Source organism: Scaptodrosophila lebanonensis, unplaced genomic scaffold (assembly GCF_003285725.1).
Source record: "Scaptodrosophila lebanonensis strain 11010-0011.00,11010-0021.00 unplaced genomic scaffold, SlebRS2 tig00000001-arrow-pilon, whole genome shotgun sequence".
In the NCBI taxonomy this organism is placed as follows: Eukaryota; Metazoa; Arthropoda; class Insecta; order Diptera; family Drosophilidae; genus Scaptodrosophila; species Scaptodrosophila lebanonensis.
Genome location: NW_022060529.1, coordinates 22687002 through 22706772, shown reverse-complemented (window position 1 = coordinate 22706772; position 19771 = coordinate 22687002). Strand labels below are relative to the sequence as shown.

The 19771-nt window shown below is 39.8% G+C and overlaps 1 protein-coding gene across 1 annotated transcript; it reads left to right on the top strand.

The window, feature by feature from the left end:
- The first annotated feature begins 804 nt into the window (after window positions 1-804).
- LOC115633681 (protein mono-ADP-ribosyltransferase PARP16) lies at window positions 805-1908 on the top strand. The gene has a single exon (XM_030531139.1). The coding sequence runs from the start codon at window positions 805-807 to the stop codon at window positions 1906-1908; it is 1104 nt and encodes a 367-aa protein (XP_030386999.1).
- The last annotated feature ends 17863 nt before the right edge of the window (window positions 1909-19771 follow it).

Sequence of the window (19771 nt, the reverse complement as noted above, 5' to 3'; positions counted from 1 at the left end):
GAATACAAACTAGAATAGAGAATAGAATAGAAATTCCAATTTCACTTTTTCTATAAATTATTTTAATTATATGTAATTGAACTTTTGCCACCTATTATATTGTATTGTATTGTTGTATATTAAGACATCTAGTTATAGTATTGTGATGAATACTTACAAGTAGAGAACCTTGATGTCTCTAACGAGTGTCTACATTCTCGGCTTGAGAGAGATTTTCAGTGTTAAATTGGCAACAACCATCTCAACCATAACTCTATATGGCCCAATTGATTGCTCTCGCTCGGTCATGGGTCAGTGGCATGGGCCAGCAACCCTGTAAACATGCAATCGAACATAAGTTGCGCGTTGCGCTGCAGGTCCATTAATCAATTACAGAACGCCTGTTCTTCCAGCCCACATACCCCCACCCACCATCCCAATCCCACCCTGTCGCACGCAACCCCAACGTGCAATCATGCCATGTCAGACGCCGCCAAATTGAAACTTGACAAAAAATGGTGATATGGCACAAAACCGGGGTAGTCGCACCCGGAGTACAGAGGACGCGTCAATCTCTATCCCGGCTCAGGAGACCTGCTGTCGAACGTCCCACACTCTTCCGTGCTCCGATGGCCCCTGTACGTGGCGCCAAATGTCAGCATCAGTTGTTTGTCTAACCCTATTTGGTGATACATTGGAAAAAAAGGAGTTCAAATTTGTTTAAGTTTTCGATTAAATTTTCGTTTAGCAGTACGCAAACAAAGCTCCGTAATCCATTTCGGCTTGCAAAATTACGCGCCTTTGAGCTGCACTTATCCGGAGACAATGAAGGTGCTGCCCTATATACAAATACCCGGAACGGGCAAGACTAAGGCCGAGTTGCGTGATTCAGTTCCGCAACGAGCGGCCTGCAAGGCCCAGTTCGCGGACTACAGCAGGGATCAGCTGCTGGCTGCCCAGCCGGGCTTGCAACGTCTGTATCAGGTGCAGGCGCACCTCCAATCTGATTTACTGGCGTGCGATGCCCGGTGGTCGCTTTTTGTGGCAGCCGTTACGAGCTATAAGTTCGAATCCCTGGTCCTTCCTTTTCCGAAGGAGTTTCTAAACGAACAGCAGCGACCGAACATAAACAAAGTGTATGACATAATTGGAGATGTGCCGCGCCTAGAGGTGGTCGAGCAGCGGCTGCTCCATTGCAATTATGGCCCCTGTCGTCCGGATGTGATGAAGCTGTTGCACTCTGTGTTGGTCAAGCATGGCGAGCGGGTCGCCCTCAACTCTCTCAGTCAGTGTCAATTTGAATCATTGTTTGCGTATCTTCGTGTGGCTCCTCCACGCCAAATGCCTAGCCAAATACTGGAGGTCACGCCTAGTCCGAAGAGCGCCCATACAAAAGCGTATGCGCGCCTCTGCAGACAGCATCCCGTCAAGCTGGCTTACTACGGGGGCAAGCTGGAGCACTTCTATGGCCTGCTGACGGCGGATAGACTGCCCGAAGGCAAGCCCCTAGTGCTCACCAGCGATGTCAACGAAGCATTGAAGAGAAGTCCGCCTGGAGCCGGTTGGGGCGGTTCTCGATGCGGCTCCCTGCTGCGATGTGTCGCCATTGTGGAGCTGGTCTGCGCTCCCAAGTATGTCGTTCTGGAGGCAGATGAGCAAGGAGTTCGGGACGGGCGCCGTGTGCTGGTCAACAATGCGAGTTGCATACAAATCTCGTACATCCTGATCTATGGCCAGAGCTGCAGGCAATTTGAGGCACAGAAGCCCTGCCGCCAGCTGCTGAACTGGGCGGAGGCCAACAAGTATGCCATCTCGTTAGGCGTCTATCTGATGATACTGTCATTCACCTCCAGTTGTGGGCGAGGCTTCTTCCGCAGCTTCGCACGTACCAGCCTAAATGTGTTTAAGAGAGGCTTGCTCAGAATGTAGTTGTAATCAGTTATACTTATGTAATTGTGTTCGCAATGGTGGCCTTTTGCTTTTCTTCCCCATAAGTGGCATAACCATTGGTTGATGCTTGAGCACTTGTGTGCTGCAATGCCTCAACAAATTGTTGATGCCACTCATTGGAGTTGAACGAGGGGCACGTGTGCGCTAATTGCTCGAAGAGTAAAAAGTGTTGCTTCAAAGAATCTGTTTGTTTAATTCAATTTCTGTGCAGACGGTCAAAAGTATGCAATGACTGCCAGGGCCATAAATAACAACAATTTAGCATTACAAGTGACGCAGTAAAAATTTATACGCTCTCGCACATTTTCAATTTTCTGCAATTTTTCCAGCAATTGTGTGAAATTCCTTGCGGCCATTGGACGAGCTAGACGACGCACACTCACATAGCCTCCAACATCGCATACTGGGCCAATCAGCAAAAAATTACCTCAAATGTAAGTGTGTAATACAATGGATTTATACTGGCCGTAAATGTATTCAGAATACTCAATATATTCTATGAATAATGTACTAAAGAAGACTTATAAACCCACTTACTAACCACTTATGAGAAATAGGTTGTTTTACTACTGCTCTTAAGATACCGCCATATCTTTTATTATTATTATATTATATTATTAATATACTTAATGTACTCAAATCGTTCCGAAGCTAGAGTTAGCAGCCTAAATAAACTTGAAATCATATCATTACAGTAAAAAAGAAGTATTAAATTTAAATTTTAATCACTCAATTGATTTTAATATAAACTAATTATAAATCATTAAATACATAAATATAACTTCTAAGTTGGATTGGGATTTCTCATAATGGCCGTACAGCTGTTACTCTTTGACATTTTTCTAAGCCTGGTATTCTTGATTTTATAAAAGGGTCAATCCGATATTCTTATTTTCAGTATTCCTGTTATTTATAAACTTTGCGTAATAACTCTTTTAAATCCAAAATATGTAGTTGATATTTATAAATAATAATAAAACGTGTAAGGGTATATTGTTTTTGGGGTGTACACCCGAAACACCTAGAAGAAAGATACTCCCTATACACGTACATATGTGATCAACATGATGAGACGAACCCAAAAACGATGATAGTCCATTTATCCATCGGTCTATTTCAATCACCTCACCTCCTAAGGCCGATTCTCGTATCGGAGTGAAATTTTTTAATGTTACCTTTTTTATGAACACAGATAAGATATCAACCCTCATTAGATGTCAGATAATTATATCATAAAAATTAAATAGATACAAATAACTTTGCAAAATATTATGAATAAAGATCGGTGAGGCTGTCAGTTATACCTACTTACTATACTTTTATTTATTTATTTATAGGCAACAAAGAAGTGCCAACTTTGCAGAAAAATAACAATATCAATATAAAATAATAATAATAGGAAGAAAAAAAAACAACTTATAAATATACAATAGAATAAAATATATTAAATACTTAGTAAACCTTGAAATAAAATTCAACAAGTGAAACAAGTAGTAGATTAAGATAGGATTAGAGACTGTCAGAATAAAGTTTCAAGTATTAATGATATATTAATGATGAAATGGTCTTAATGGCGTGTTCGAAGGACATGATGTGTGAAAAAAGATTGTAATTAGAACACAACACACGAAAGGATTCATGTGAAGCAAAGTTAGATCTACAAATAGGCAATCGAAGGGTACGAAATGCAAGAGTAAATCTTAAGGGAACTGCCAAGTCCACGAGGCTAAGAGGGAAAGGGGAGTCTATGTCACCAGAATGAAGATTGTGAAGGAATTTGTGAACAAATTCTATGGTGATGTAAGGATGGTAGGTCTATTAGTTTTAATATTATATATTTATTCCAATTAGTCCATTAAGAAGCAAAGGCCGACAGATAGGTAGATACTTTTATTTTGCTTTTATAAGATTAATATGAAAATACTTCTGCTATTACTGTATCCCCACCAGAATTTTGATATATTGTCCCATTGTGCTTGGACAGATGAACACACGACCACACACTGAGACATTATGTGTTGCCGGACACTTTTAGGGGCACACAATTTAGTGACTTGGCTGCCTTATTTTCCTCATTTTATTTTTATTTTCATTTTCATTTTTTGCTTGGGCTTTTTTATGGCGGCCACAACTATGTGTGGATGTGTGTATGTGTGTACTGGTATGTGTGCGTGAATGCGCTGGTCTTTTACATATGCTCGTCTCGTTGTATGTTTAAGCGCTGCTACAAGTTATGCATGGAATTTCATGCTGCACGTCGCTGTCTCCAGCTCCGTCGATTGGTGGTCGTGGAGACTGAGGTGGCAGTGGCATTCATGGCCATTGCTTAGAAACTGGCCCTGGTCAAGCACATTGTTGGCATTCTGCAGGGTAACTTGTGCACAAAAGCGTTTGCTTTGCACTTTGTACAGCTGTAGGATATTTTCAGAACAATATTTCATTGAATTTGCATGCCAGTGTGGCAAATGTTGCAATTGTTGCTGTCGGCCAGTTACGATATGGTGGCGATGCCTGCGGATTGGGTAAAATACCTGGGCGAAGATTAACCCAAAACTCGGAGAGTTTTGGCCATTTGTTAAGCAAGGATCGTAAATTTCACTCTGCACTGCTTGAGGGTGAAAGCATTTACCAGCCAGGGCTCCGGCAACGCGGAGCAGCCATTAACAAACGCACATCAAAGTTGGCACATAAAATTCAATTTAGTGGCTTTCATGCCACGATGACAGCGGCAACAACACCAATAACAATAACAACAACAACAAGAACGACAACAACAAGAACGACAACAATGAAAGCCAAAAAGCCAAAAACTAACTGAACAGAAACAGGCAACCCTCGCAACAGCTAAGCTGGTTGCACATTAGCATGAGCACACGGTTTACCTGGAAGGAGGTACGGAAAAGTGGAAGGAAGCTGCGGCAAATGTATAGACAGTGACAGCATCAAGCCAAAGATACGCACACACCACACGCCCCCGGCTCTCCTCTTCCATCACCCGCCCGGCACCCGGCCCATGCCCCAAGAGTGTTGCACTCGAGCTGAAATCAAAATAAATGTCAACCTTGCTGTCACACGATGCGACCTCAGTGCCATCAGCAGCTTCCCCCAAGCCCGTCGTCAACCATGTGGGGGTCTAAGTTTTTGACTTCCTTAATGACACTGTGGCACAAGCAGCGGCTGCGGCTACAGCAACAACAAAAACAACAACAAGGGCAACATTCATCCGCAGCGGCAATGGAGTTGATGATGCAATTCAAGAGGTTTTGCTTTTCCGACACACCAGCAAGGGGTGGCTGAGCGTCTTAGTCGCCACCATCATCGTCATCGCTTTGATTATCTAACAAAATTGATAAGGTGTAAAATACTTGATTTTTTTATGCCTGCGATCTGCCAAAGAAAATGTTTTCTCTTCTTTTTTCAATTCTGTGCTTTCCCCTCCGCCCCTAACGCAATTTGCGGGCCACGTTTGGGTTGGTTTTTGGGCTTAGGCTGCAACAAAATGGCCGCTTTTGATGTTTGGATGAAGTGTTGCTGTTTGTTTAGTTTTTGATGTTTCGACACAAATGCCATTTGGCCATAATTCACTTTTTCTCACTCTCAGCCGCCAGCCCACCACACCATAGGACAGGCTCACCATCTCTAAGTGTCAGTTTGTCGCGCACTTTTTCTTCCTCGTGCTTTTCCATTTACATTTTAAACGAAATTTAATCCAGTTTATGGTTCAGGCACAGTCACAGGCACAGGCACAAGCAACACCTTTGTAGAAACCGAGGTCGCGGCATGAAGTTGTTCTCTTTGTAGTTTGGCACCGCTTTGAAATTTAAATAAACAAGGAAATTAACTTTGTGGAAGAGATTTTTCTCGACGCATTTCCTCAACGCAACGTACCCTCGCATAAGAGTTTTTTGCCTAAAGTTTTTTGCAATGCAAAAACTGTGTATGTGTTTGTACGAGTATGCGTGTTTGTGTAAGCTTTCCAGTGTTAATTATCCGCCCGTCAATTGCACAAAGAGGCACAGAAATTGTTCGAAATGTTCAGAAATTGATTTGCATGACCAGCGAACTGCAGGCTGAGTTCAATGTGTGCCGCTATGGGGGATAAAAGTGTTCGAAAAGGTTGGGTTCATTTCAAAAAAGCAAAGTGAAAAATAAAAGCCAATTTTGCAATTAAACGATTGTGCTGTTTTTACGAATATAGTACACGAAATGCCTGCCCATAAAAGCCAGCAAGCTCAAGTTTTATCCGTGCTCAGCATGTGGCTGTTACAACCTAAAAAAGAAAGCTGAAGTGTTTCCCGGCGTCACTTTGAGTTATTTCCATATTTCCAAACATGCAAAGACCTACTGATATTTACATATAAAGATAAAAGGCGTTAAAGACAAAATAGTTTATAACTTAACGCATTGAAAAACAAAGCCTTTGAGTCTTTCGATTAACGACTTAACATACTTCGCAGGACAGCTTAGAGAAATTAACATTACAGAGAGTGCATTGCAATTCGTTGGATATGGATATGAGGGGAAACATGAAAGTTTGACACATTATTCTTGACGGGTAAGCTGGTCTTATCTATACACACACCAAGTTCATTACAAATCATACTTAGTACAAGTATGTAGCCCTTTTTTAATAGCTCCAACAATCGGTGCAAATCGCTTTTGGTATATTTTATTTTTTTATATGGATATCATAGCTGCCAGAGAAACGATAGCTACAATAAATATTACAGGGTGCTAAGGAATCCGATCCGCGGGATTCAAACTATCACCCCATTAATTTATTTATTTAATATCTATGCCCTTTTTATTTTCTTGCCTTGCCTATAAAAGGTATATCGAAGTCGAACGCCCTCGGACTGGAGTCGTACCACTTGTTTAATTATCGAAAACACGCCAAACACATCCAATAATCAAGCACTCACCTTCCGAGTAAATTGGCCAGTCGTCTACTTGAAACCAGGAGTTGGGGTCACGGCAGGGCTGGCCGTCTGGAGCACAGGATAATTGTTAATGTGGCTGCACGTGTGTGTGTGAGAGTGTAACGAACTAATCTGTGCAGCAATATAGCGATAATGTGCACTCTCCAAGTGGCACCACTCGAGTGCGCATTGCTTAGTGACCACATAGAGAGATAACCATGGCTATGGCAGCTTAACAACCACCACATATGTTGAGCAGATCAAAGTACCCCTTTGAATCGCTTAAGTGCGCACGGAGATAATTCCGGCAAAGGGTCGCAGTCATAGTGGCACCAACAACCGCCTCCTGGACCATGGTATGGAGATTTCAGATTCGGTAGTTGTGGAAATTAATTAAAACCGTTTCTAACAATTGTAGATAAAATTGTTTGCAAAATTCATTGGAAATTATTTACGTATATTAAGTGCGACAAATAACAAATTCATTTGCCCATAACCATAACCAATGTGGCCCGCAGAAAATCTGTTCAAACTACATATTTATTCATAGCTCAATATGCATATTTTCAATTGTTTTAAATAGCCCGCATAGCCAGATATCGACTTGTTGACTTTGGGGGCATAACATTTGCAACTGTTGATTTGGCTGTGCACTCGCGCATTTTCCAAACTCAGTTTATTTGCACAAATTTCATTATGAATGTACCGCCAGTCCCAGTCGACCCCCTCCTCCAGGCTAGGGCCACAAGCTGCCACGCACAAATGCACAAAATCAATTGCAACCATCTGGAAATTGAAGCCTGCACTATCCGATAGCCGCTGTTTGAGCATATTTCTAACGTATTTTGGGGCATAATTTTTATGCGTTTTTGTGCAATCGTGTTCCCCACGCAAAAACATATTGCGATAGCAATAGGAATGTAATTCGGTTAACAATTAGGTCAGAATTTCATTTCATTACCAAACATGACAATTTGTCTCTGCCAACATTTGCACTAAGTGCTTCATCAATGCTTTAAATCGCGACTAAGCGGGACAAATTGGATTATATTTGATGGTAAATTTGTAGAGCTAGAAAGAGCTCGATATGGAGATTAGAGATTGGAGGGGAAGCGCGTAAAGCAATTTTGTATAAATGCAAAGGAAAAGCTTCGCTGGAAAACAAAAGTGACTGACATTTTAACAAAATTCATTTAGAGTTAACTAAGTTAGGGCCCACATAGACGCACAGACTCACCGACTCACACTCATATATGTGTATCACACATACATATGTATACGAGCATATGTTCGCTTGGCGCATGGCACGCTGCATGATGCAAAAAGTTGCAAAAAGCCGCGACAAAGTTTTGTCGCATGCGCGCAAATGTGGCAGTTAACTTAATTTTCTCACATTTACCAACACATTAAAATAACAGTAACGCGACGGCAAAATCAGCAAAACAGCAACAAAGACAACACCAATAACAACAACAACAAGAACAACAGCAACGGCAACGGCAACGAAGAATGGAAAGCAGGTACTTTTTACCACAAGCCATAGTAAACGAAAAACCTCAAGCTTCAACATTCTACGAGTATGAGCTAAAAAGTTAAACCGAACAGCGAATAAATGTAACGCGTGTATCTGCAAGATAAACAATGTCAAGTGAGACAAATGAGTGATGGCATACCAGTGCCAGTGCGAGTGCGAGTGTGAGTGTGAGCACAGTACAGTGTACAGTACAGTAATGGATGGATGAGCTACTTGGCATGCGAGCACAAGGCATTTGCAGCTCATTTCATCGCCAGGTTAAAAACCGAGCGCCACAAAGTATGCAATGCAAATGCTTCGTCCCGGCTTTCTCATCAACTATGCTTTGGCATAATTGTTGTTTTTGCCTCTGTTGTTTTGTTGTTGGTGGCCTTCCCATCGCCGTCGCCAGCTGCAGCAATGTAATTTGTGGCAGAGTGCGTAACTCACTCAGAAACATACACACACACACACACACACACACACATCCATGTGCCGCTAAGTGAGTGAGTGATGCACCAGACAACGCGACTTGAAGGCAAAATGTTAAATGGCGATGACGGCAAACAGGCAAACGAAAAGCATAGCATGTGCATCCATTTACAATAGGGTGACCATAAACTACAGTTAGCTTCATTTACTTAATAGTAGACAAACAAAAAACCCAAAGCAATAACCAAACATTCAGCGAATTAGTTAGAGAAGATTTCTATGAATTTCTTAAGTCGACAAATACAGGAAAAATATACAAGCTTTATGAATAAAATACTTATAATAATGAAAGGCCAAAATATACGTTTAGAATAAGAAATGCGTAGAGTACTAAAGTTGCAGGCGCCCAACGCTTGTACTTATTATTATTTATTTTTATTGATTTATAAGTTAGTAAATATTGGGTATTGACATAGGTCAAAATATACAATAAGTTATAATTTCTGCTTAAATGAAACAATTTAGTTGAAGTTGTAGAAAAAATTCAGTAAAATAAAAATTAAGAAATAAAACAGGAATACAGTAATACTCATACTCTAATACACATTTACTTTGCATATATGGAAACTGACATAAAAACAACCAATTCATACTTTTCAATATATATTGCAATATTTATGCACTTTGAACCAAAAGTGCTGGCCTTCGTCCTACAACTTTGACTTTTTTTTACTGTTGCTCCTTGCGTTCATTCAGAGTGGGGACCGACGGATGTACAGATGAATACACTTGCATGTCTAACACATCCTTGTCCAGTCACGCTGATCAAGAATATTTATACTTCATGCGGTCAATCACGACTATTTCTGAGTGTTACAAAAACTAATCTGTATATATATTGCCGAAGGCGTAATTAGTGGAAAAAATAGGAATACGAAGTTATATAGTATAATAAAGAAGACCAAAAGAATTTACATCTTCAACATATGAAAAGGCCTCAAATGACTTTTTCATGCATTGGAAAACATGAATGACCCATTAATTTGATGTTTTGTGTGGTCAAAACGTCGTATGAATCAGCCGATAGAATAAATAATTGAGTAACAATGTCCTTGGTTTTGTTTTGGGATTGTTGTATGCATGTAAGATTCGTCACATGTTACGATGCCATAAATGTGATAAACCAACAAGGCAGGTTTTTGTTCATATTTTTCTTTAAAAATAAACCAATTCAATTTAAGTCAATTTAATTAAAATATTCATGATGCCAAACGTTTATGTAATATTGAATGAATCAAGCAGTCCTTGAATATCTTGATAATCTTGCATTATGAGCTTACGCAAATAACCGAATTATTCTTAGAAGGGCAGCATCACAAGAAGCGATCAGGTATGGTACTTCATTAAATGCATAATCAAAAGTTCGGTAAAATGTTCTTGTTGAAATTAATGACGTTGAAAGTTGAAATCATCTTCCAAAATTTGTATAATATTTTCATACTTCTGTGAAAGAACGTAAGTCACAATCTTTGTAGTAGTTCGCTCCACCTGCTCCAAATAATTTTAATATTTCCTGATTTAGCCATTTGCCAACATTATTCTGTGAAATTATAATCGTTCAGTTTTTAATCCGTTTAAGCTGACTTTTGTTCGTGGAAACATCTTCTTAATATTCCAGTAACCTGGTACACCTGCAAAGACATGGCAAAAAATATCCGTTGTGTTTGCTCGATGGCAATAGGTGCAAAAAAGAGTTAAAGGTTTGAATTCTTACATTTTTGGCCACCCTAATCTGATGGCCTTGTATGCCATATAACGCAGTTTTAAATTGTTGTCAGGGGCATGGCTGCAGAGCTTGAGCTTGAGAGTGTCTTGGACCATGCCACGCTACTCGTATATGGTTTAAGCGAGTTTTTCTCTTTTCAGTTTTTGGTTTTGGTTTATGGCACTTATTGCGGCACGCATTGTTATTGCGCTCTTGTTTATACATGCACGCATACAGACGCATATTCTATATGCATGCATTTTATTTATTTATTGCACAGCACACCAACCAGCTCCAGTAGCATCCAGAAGCAGAAGCAGACTTTGGTGCAGTTCCCGCCCCAGTCTCAGGAGCTCTGCCAGCCGCCATTCACATTGATGGCATCATCTGCCACTCGCGAATATTTATGTGAAGGGTAACGTGTGTGGAGCTCTGCGGGCACTTTAAAGCGATTAAATATAAATCAATATAAAAATTTGCATTTTAAATGCCATGTCTGTATGTGCGTGAGTGTGTAAGTTCGAGTGTTCGAGCTGTCTGCCTGAGAGCAAGTTCCGTAGTATGCGAAGTGGAGTTCATATATCATTGCATACGTACTGGTATGTACAAGTACTATACTATATATGAGAAAAACCAATATTTTAGGTGACTTGGCGTCGCTCAGATTGTATGCATATACTTGTATACTCTAAGTCAGTAGCTAGATGGCAATCTCTTGGAGTAATCTTCTGTTTACCCTTTTTTAGGACCAACCCTTTCAGGGCAGCATAACCATCAGGAAAAGCTCAGAGCTGCCAACAAGCAGCTTGGAAAACTTAATGAAATTTTCCGAGCTGAACTGAGCTGCAGCTGTTAGCATATGCATCAAAATGTTGTGTTTTAAGTGCCACATTAAATGGCACAAAATGGCGGAGCGTTCTGTAGACTTTTATTATGCCGTAACGGCAACATCAAGGCACACATGCAAATGTCATAAAATAGCAGCATATTTTGGTAATTTAAATTTTATGAAATTAGCACGAGTTCACTCCCTTTTGGACGGTGGTGTCTTGGGGTCTGCCGGGGCTCGAAGTGTCTGTAGGGTTGGGCTTGACAGTTTCAAGTTGACAGTGTCATCGAGCATGTCAAAACAAACAGCATTATATGCAAATTCGGCAACGAATACAAGTAATACCATACACTAAGAGAAACCCGAGGTGCTACGTAAATTTGTTTTGTTTTTGTTTCCAGATCAGTGCAGTTATAAAACAACAATAAACAACAATTTTCTAACTATTCCAAGAAAAATGTATATGCACTAAAAAGTAAAAGAATAATTTCGTATTCTTTTACCATAATGAAGGTACACTTATTGTTATTTTTTGATTCGGTGTCAGCCAAGGAAGCACTACAATATACCTAGCAATAATAATACGAGAATACTTTAATAATTGAAAGTAAAATGCTGAGATAACAAACATAACAAAGACGTATTGATAAAATTGAGGTTCTTATTTGAAATCGTTTAAAAACAACTTCAGTTTAACTAAAAATTAAAATCCCCTCAGCACAGTACTGTACACACACATATATACATACATATAGGCATGTGCAGTTGTGTTAAATGTTTTTTATTTTCATTTTAAAAACATTATTTTAAAATAAAATTGAAGTAAACATCATTCCAGTCTTTGTTGTTTTTATTATTGTTCATTAATTTTTTAAATATGCAAATTTATTTTATGTGTATATATATATATTTTTTTATGTGTACTTTCTTGCATAAACATATATAGTATGTACATGAATACACATACAGTCATATTTTTAATGCGTTTATGGTAATCGCAAGGGTCTGCTACTCTTGCCCCCTTTGTAAATGTGGCAAGCAGTCTGTAAGCGGGTATGGAAATGGTTGTCAACGCATATTGCTGATTGTCTTCGCCAAACGTTAGACAGCCAAAAAATTTGCATAAATTGTTTAACAAGCGACCGCACTAAGCGCCCAGCATGTAAGCTCCTGTCAACTGTGTTGCGGTTGAACCGGAAGCAGGAAGCAGGGGACAGGCGCTGCCATTGCGTAGGCAATGCTTTTGTCAAAAGGCCGCCTTTGCTGCTGGCAGTTTTTGCAATTACAGTGCTTCAGGTAATTACATGGCGCTGTTCCTGGTAATGTTGGCGATGGCTGTCTGTGGTGGCGGTGTCTGCTCAAAACAGGAGCGCCGACAGCTTCAAGTGGCCACATGGCTGTTCAAATTATGCATCGATGAAATTGAATGACGCTGCTGAATTTGACATGAAGTTTAAATTACTTTGGCACACACATGCAAAGCAGAAAGCAGCAGCAACAGCAACAACAACAATAATAACAAAAGCGCATAATCAAGTGGCTACATTGGCAGGGTGGGTCAAGGGTCCGCCATGCCGACATCAACAGCTAGCAGAGCACAAAATTCGCAATCATCATCGGCACTTGAGGCCGAGCTTCGAGTGTCGAGTAGGTCAGTCCCCCTACATCCCAAACAATCCCCCTTCCCACCACTAGTCCCACTCTCACATTCTGGCTCCGGCCTCACAAATTTCAATTTCGCAAAATTCGTTTTCTCTTCTTTTTTTTCTACAGCATGTAGTTGTTGCTCCCATTGCCATTGGTACCACTGCTGCCAAAAATTAGACACAAAATTCTCAATTGAATTGGCTCTGATAATGACAACTTCATGCATTATGCGTGCGACCCCGGCCTCGAGCTCTGGGCCCCATTTGAGCGACAAGCGCGCCGCAGTTGCTGGCCAAAAAGACAGCACCGTTCTCCCATTCAGCACTGGGCTAAGCCTGGTCCCGAGCCCGATCCCAAGCCACTCAAAAGCCTCACAAACCCGTGCGCCTGCCTCTGCCCCACATATGCGATTGCCATTGGCTTGTTCGTGCAAATGAATGGCCACGGTAAGGCCTCTCAGCCAAGTGGACCGTGGCACCTAGAGATGGAACCAGCCAGAGAGGCTCTTTATTTTTCTAAATAGCAGACTGCATAAAGAATAAAACTCTATTGTGAATTCATTTTGAAACTACGTTTGCTTTCTTCGAAACATACACGATTATTTATTTATTTATTTCAACAAACATATGACTGTCGACATAGAAGGAAAATATATAAAAATTATAAAAAGCATCTTATAAGCTAGAAAAGCCTAGAACCACAACTGGAAAGTCAACAATAAGTAAGTCCAATTCCACGACATCGAAAGCTTGAGAGACCTTTGAATAAGACGTATTGCTTTTAGAGAAAACGCCAAATAAATTGCCAAAATATTTGTTATTATTAATAAATCGAATGAAGAGATTCTTTAGATTCTTTAGATTCCAACTATTAAGTTAGGACTCGAATCAATAGAAACTTCGTTACCCACATTTGGATGGGTAAGAGATTCTGAAAAGTATTTTATTTTAAATAATAAACCACAATTGTTTCTTAATTATGTTATATACTTGTAACAGAACTGGATATAAATTACTGAAAGATTGATTGAATATGTGTACACACAGTATATAAAAACCAAGAATATTGTCCTTAAATCGACACTAAACGGGGTCAAAAGCTCAGAAACCGGAACCAGATTTAATTTCTGTTTTATTAAATTATTTTTTGCAGAGCTTTTAGTTAATGATTACTAAACATTGGATCTAATTAAGAATTTACTGAGTTCAATGTGTTGGGAACTGCAGCATCTTAATTAAAGCAAAATAATTGAATTATGAGTGTGAGGGAAGGATTAGCCTTTATCAGGAAAAGAGTGTCTACAGCTTGCAATATTTGGGGTCAAAAATAATTTGGCAGGGGAATGTGAACAAAGGATCAGAATCCTACTCATCTCTAACGACACAGCGAAGCGCCATTTTGTGCATTTTTGGCCATGCCGTTGATGTTGATGTTCGGTTGGGTTGTATGATGTTGATGTGTGAGGGAAGGGATTGAAGTGGGAGGGGGTGGGGTGGGGTTGACTGTGAACATGTTGTACCCAACATTTCGTTGAACACCGAAGCTATGTCTCTCCCGCCTTGCGCTGGGATGGCATGTGCAGGCACACACATGCCTGCCGCCTGACGCCTGCCAGCCTGCCTGCCTGACTGACTGACTGACTAATGCATTCATCCATCGAGCTAGGCAGGCCCGCTAGCTTCTGCCTGCTGCTGCTGCTGCATGGCCTGGCCTGGCGGTTCACTTTTAATAAATTCATAAATATTTATGTATGCAAAATTCGAGCAAAACGCCGGCAAACCCAAAACTGGACCCCCAACCACCTCCTGCTGCCCGCCTACCAATCTATTCAATTTGGCCCAAACGCGTCGCAAGTCAGTCCATTTATGTTGCGTTTTTTCCACTGGCTCCACAATGCTGCTGATGCTGATACTGCTGCAGTGCAGCGACAGCCCAAAGCGCCAAATGCTGATAGATTGATGCGGCATGTCACAAAAACCACAGCTTCACAGCAGTCGGAAACTCGGCGCACGGGGTATGGGGAAGGGGACGGGGACGGGGACGGGGAAGGAGCTCGTTGTTGTCGAACGTAGGCTAGGCATGTGCTCTGCAATTTCCATATTTTGCGTAAAAATCGCAGACGCCAGTTCGGTAGTCTCCAGTTTGGCAGCCTAGTGAGTGAATTACAAGTAAAGTTCTGAGCAAATATTCAACATTCAGTGGCGTTGCCCGAACGATATTTTATGTATGTATGTACACACAAGCTGAAGCTGGCAAAGTGCTTAGCCATTTAGAAAGAGTTTAGATGTGCCAATCAAAATGCTTACGAATACGTTTTTAACATCGCATCCATGCAGTGACTCAATAAAAATTGAGTGATTATAAGAGAGCTATGTATATACATTACTGAAAATCTGACCACATGTCATATGTAATGTAAAATAAACAATATAGCGTTGTTTTCTGTTTACTATATACATATGTACGTCTCAGTTATTATTCCTCTATCATATAGCTGCATAACAATTAATGTAAAGAGAACATTATTCGATCATTGAAAATGTTGTAGTAATATCTAATAATGTTTAGTGAAGGATGCAATAGGCACACACATCTGATAATGTAGGAAGTAACGTTTTTCTATAAATGCAAAGGGCATTTATCAACGTCACAGCCAAAGATGGTGGAGCCTGGCATAGTTCAGCGATCTAACAGGAATCCCACAATGTGATTTCATTCCTGAGTATATGACTCGAATCTAGGCGCTAGCTTCATCGCATAAAGCATGCTTTAAGAATAATTTGCAGCTTTAAAAATTCTATAAGTGTGATTTCATTTGCAAAAATGTCAAACTGTCGTGTTATGGCCAAATCTGCATGCCGATTCCGAAGCATAATAATACCAAAAAAAAAAAAAAAACAGCCCATGATAACTCTTTAGCTCGTCTTCTGAAAAAACAAGCGGCAAAATACCGAAAGCATGTTTACTTTCGTTCCTCCTTTCTTGGTAGCATGAACTTAGTATATTCAGACACGAATATTTCTTCTAAATATTCTGCCTGGTCGCCACACCAAATGTATGCTTCTAAAGAACTCTCTGAAGAATTGATTACTGAAGGATTGGCAGAATTTTGAAAGGAAATCACTTATTCGATTAAATTTTGTTTGAAAATGGTGCACTACACAAGTAGCTTCCTTTAGCCTTCCTTTCTTATTTCATAAACTGTTTCTCAGAGCTGTCAGCTGGCAGCTGGTTAATTGTATCGTACAAAATTGAAATAATTAAAATCTTACCGTTTAGGACATATTTTATATCTGCAAGCCGATAGTTATGGCCTAGCGTGAGACTTAAAGCGACTTCGAATAACAAAACAGGCCCAAACAGAAACAGAATGAATGATGAACAATTCCATGATTAAAATGGACGTAAACATCTCCTAGTCACAAACATACTACAAGTATATGCATGAAGGTGTTGGGATCTGCCGTAAATGAGTACGGACGACACACACACACACACACACTCACACCTTTTAATTAAATGCTAAATACAAACATAATATATAATATGCACAGTTCGGCAACATGTTATTAACGCATCTGTTGACGCATTCTTGTGTGTTCGTCCACAAACTGGCAGGAGGGGAAGCGAGCGGGAAGCGGGAGAGCTTGCTGTGAGCCGTAAATATCAAATTCAAAATTCGCCAGCTCAAATTCGCACCCAAAGCCAACGCATGCGAGATAACATGACATTTCACACACTCACACACACACACACACACACATACTCGTATACAGAGTTAGACAGAGGCTCAAAACAGGACCCCAAAACGAAACATTTTCATGTGAAATGTGCGCCTTCGTCGACTCCAATGCCAGTGCCAGTGCCAGTGCCAGAGCCAGTGCGAATGCCAACTGCAACTGTCACATCAGACACGAATCTGCCTCGACCCCCTTGGGCCGCCGCGTTGCTCGGCAAATCACAACATGTGGCGTGTGAAAGCAATTGTGTGTGTGAGTGCTCTGCACACTCCTATTTTAATCTTGTTTTTGAATACTCGTTAACGTTGCTTTTGTTATTCTTATTTTCACGCTTATTTGCATGCAAACGTCGACATCGACATCGACGCCGACGCCGACGACAACGCCGAGGACAACGTCGACTTCGTTGTCGCCGTCCGCACAAGCTCGACAAGCGGCTCGACATCCTCAAAAGGTACTCGTGCCCATGGTCGGGTTCGTCAGCAGCGTCAACATCCAGACGTTGTGATTTACTCGCCTTCTCCTTCGCTTTGTGAAAATGATTTAAAATCAATTTATTTTTTCTATTATCCTTATGTAAATCATTTTGCGTTCGCAATGACGAGTCAAGCGCTTGGGGTGGGGCCCGGATTCTAGCGACGCGTGTGCCCAAGGAAAAACAGCAAAACACTGAAAAAGTTTAACGCAAATAAATCAACTTGATGCGTATCTAAAAATATCTGAATGAGTACGAGAACGAACGAACGCATGAATGAAGGACTGAATGAATGAATGCCATGGAATTATTTACAAATTCGCAAGCAAATTTACACATGGTGGAGCGCGAACACAAAGTAGAGCCGAGGATCTGGGGAGTATAGGGAGAATAGAAGGAAGTGGTGGATTAGGCACGCTAAAAAGTTTTTTCTTTTCAGCTACACTCGGCTGCACTATAGCCAAGTTGTTAGCAATAAAAAATGTTAAACGTTGACAGATAGCAAAAAAATGATACAATTGATGTTTAAAGCAATACACGCATTTAATAAAAATGCATTAATATTAATTTGCAAATATGCACTCATACCTATTTATTTCATTTATTTAACCTAACTTCATATGCATAACTGCATTAAAAACATGCTAAATATTAATGAAACAGGCGAGCACAAAAATAAACTTGAAAAAAGCAACTCAAATGCAGCTTATGCATAACAAATCGAAATGCATTTTTACATTTTATGTTTAATTGCCGCAAATAAACACAAACAATGTTCACAATATTTGCAAGAACATGAAACAGCATCAAATTGCATAACTAACTAATTAAATATAAATTTGCAATTTAATGAGCGTAATTTACAGACGTGTGAAAACTGCAAATTGTTGTCGCATTGGGACAATGTGATGCCGATGACGCTTCTCTTGCTGTTGCTGTTGGCACTATTTTGTGGCATGCTTCCATGAAAATTTATAAATTATGCGCAAATTCCAATTATTAATGCAGCAAAGAGCATTTTACGGTTCATCACTCGGACAATTGAAGCAAAATATCTTTACAAAACTGGAAATTTTCTATATTTGAACCTTAAATAGGCACCTCTCTTATAGATCCTATATACTTCCAACACCGGCTCTTATGTACTTATATAGACTTAAGTTATTGCGTTCACAGCCACACTCAGGATTTTGGCTGACTGGCTAGGCTGAGAACATACCAAAAAAAAAGACTGAAATGCTGGGCGAAATAATCTTAGCCAGCCATCAAGGAAAAAGAAAACTTGGCCTTTCCCAAACTTAACAGAAACTGCATGCCGATTTGAATGGCTATTGCCAAGGAGACTAACGGACATATAGAATTCTTTAATTAATTAAGTATATCCTATGTAACCGATTTCCAACAATCTAATATAAGCTTTAAGTGGGAATGAAAGAATTAAAAATTCAAAGCCCCCCTTTTTCTTCGGTGTTCCATTTGGTTTATGAGTGTAAGTGCTTTTTGAGATTGCTCCGGCCCTTCGATTTAAAGATATACATAAAGTTGATAAGACGTTTTAAATGCATCGTTGTTTCCGGCTGTGTGTTGATTATGCCACTAGGAGGTTTACGACCGAGCTTTAATTTGTATACCCTGCACCCAAAGAGTATAAAATGTATATAAGTTTGTGCAAATTATGTAACAGAAAGAAGGAAGCATATCCGACCTGACGGTGATGAATGCCTGCAGACTAGTCCTAGTCCTTATGCAACATGAGTTTATTAAAAATATATTTATTTTTGCCCCTTCCCCCGCTGCAGAATTTTGTCAATTTCAAAGCCACAAAAATAAAACACACATTGCATACATAATTAATTAATTAATTAATACACTCATAATATTCCACAATTGTTTGATATTTCATCCAAATTGGTTAATTCCAAGAAAAGTTATTAGCGAAACCATTTAACTCCAGTACTGAATCGCTTTTCTTCTTTTTCTTCAAAGTTGTTTCGGTATAGGGTACTTGTATATGATTTCTTATCTAATTTCTTTCTGGAGTGATCACAATTTTCACAATTATCATGATTGTATGGCCTCGACTCTTCGATTAAGATTTAATAAACCTAATAAGCTTATAATTAGATATTCCTAAGATTTTTACGTCGAATGCGACATGGCGTTGCCATTAACGCATACTAACATCAGACAAATGTCTTAATACCTATTAAAAATTGTGAAAAAACTTTTTTTAATTCAAAAGACCTTAAGCGTGTTAGCTTTATGCTAACTTTCTCCAACTAATTTTACGCAAAGACAAGGAAAACCCCTTTGACATTATGGCTCATTTTCTATTTTCTAGGAGCGCAGCAAGAAAAAGTATGCATCCATAATTGGTTTGAAAATTTAAGCAAGGTTTTTGTTTCAATAAGTTTGTCGTTGCCTGGCAACTTTTTAAAGTTTCCCCTTAAGCTCCTAAAACAAGACAAATTTTGTCTTTGGAATATTTTTATTATTATTAATTTTTTTCTCTCTTTTTGAAA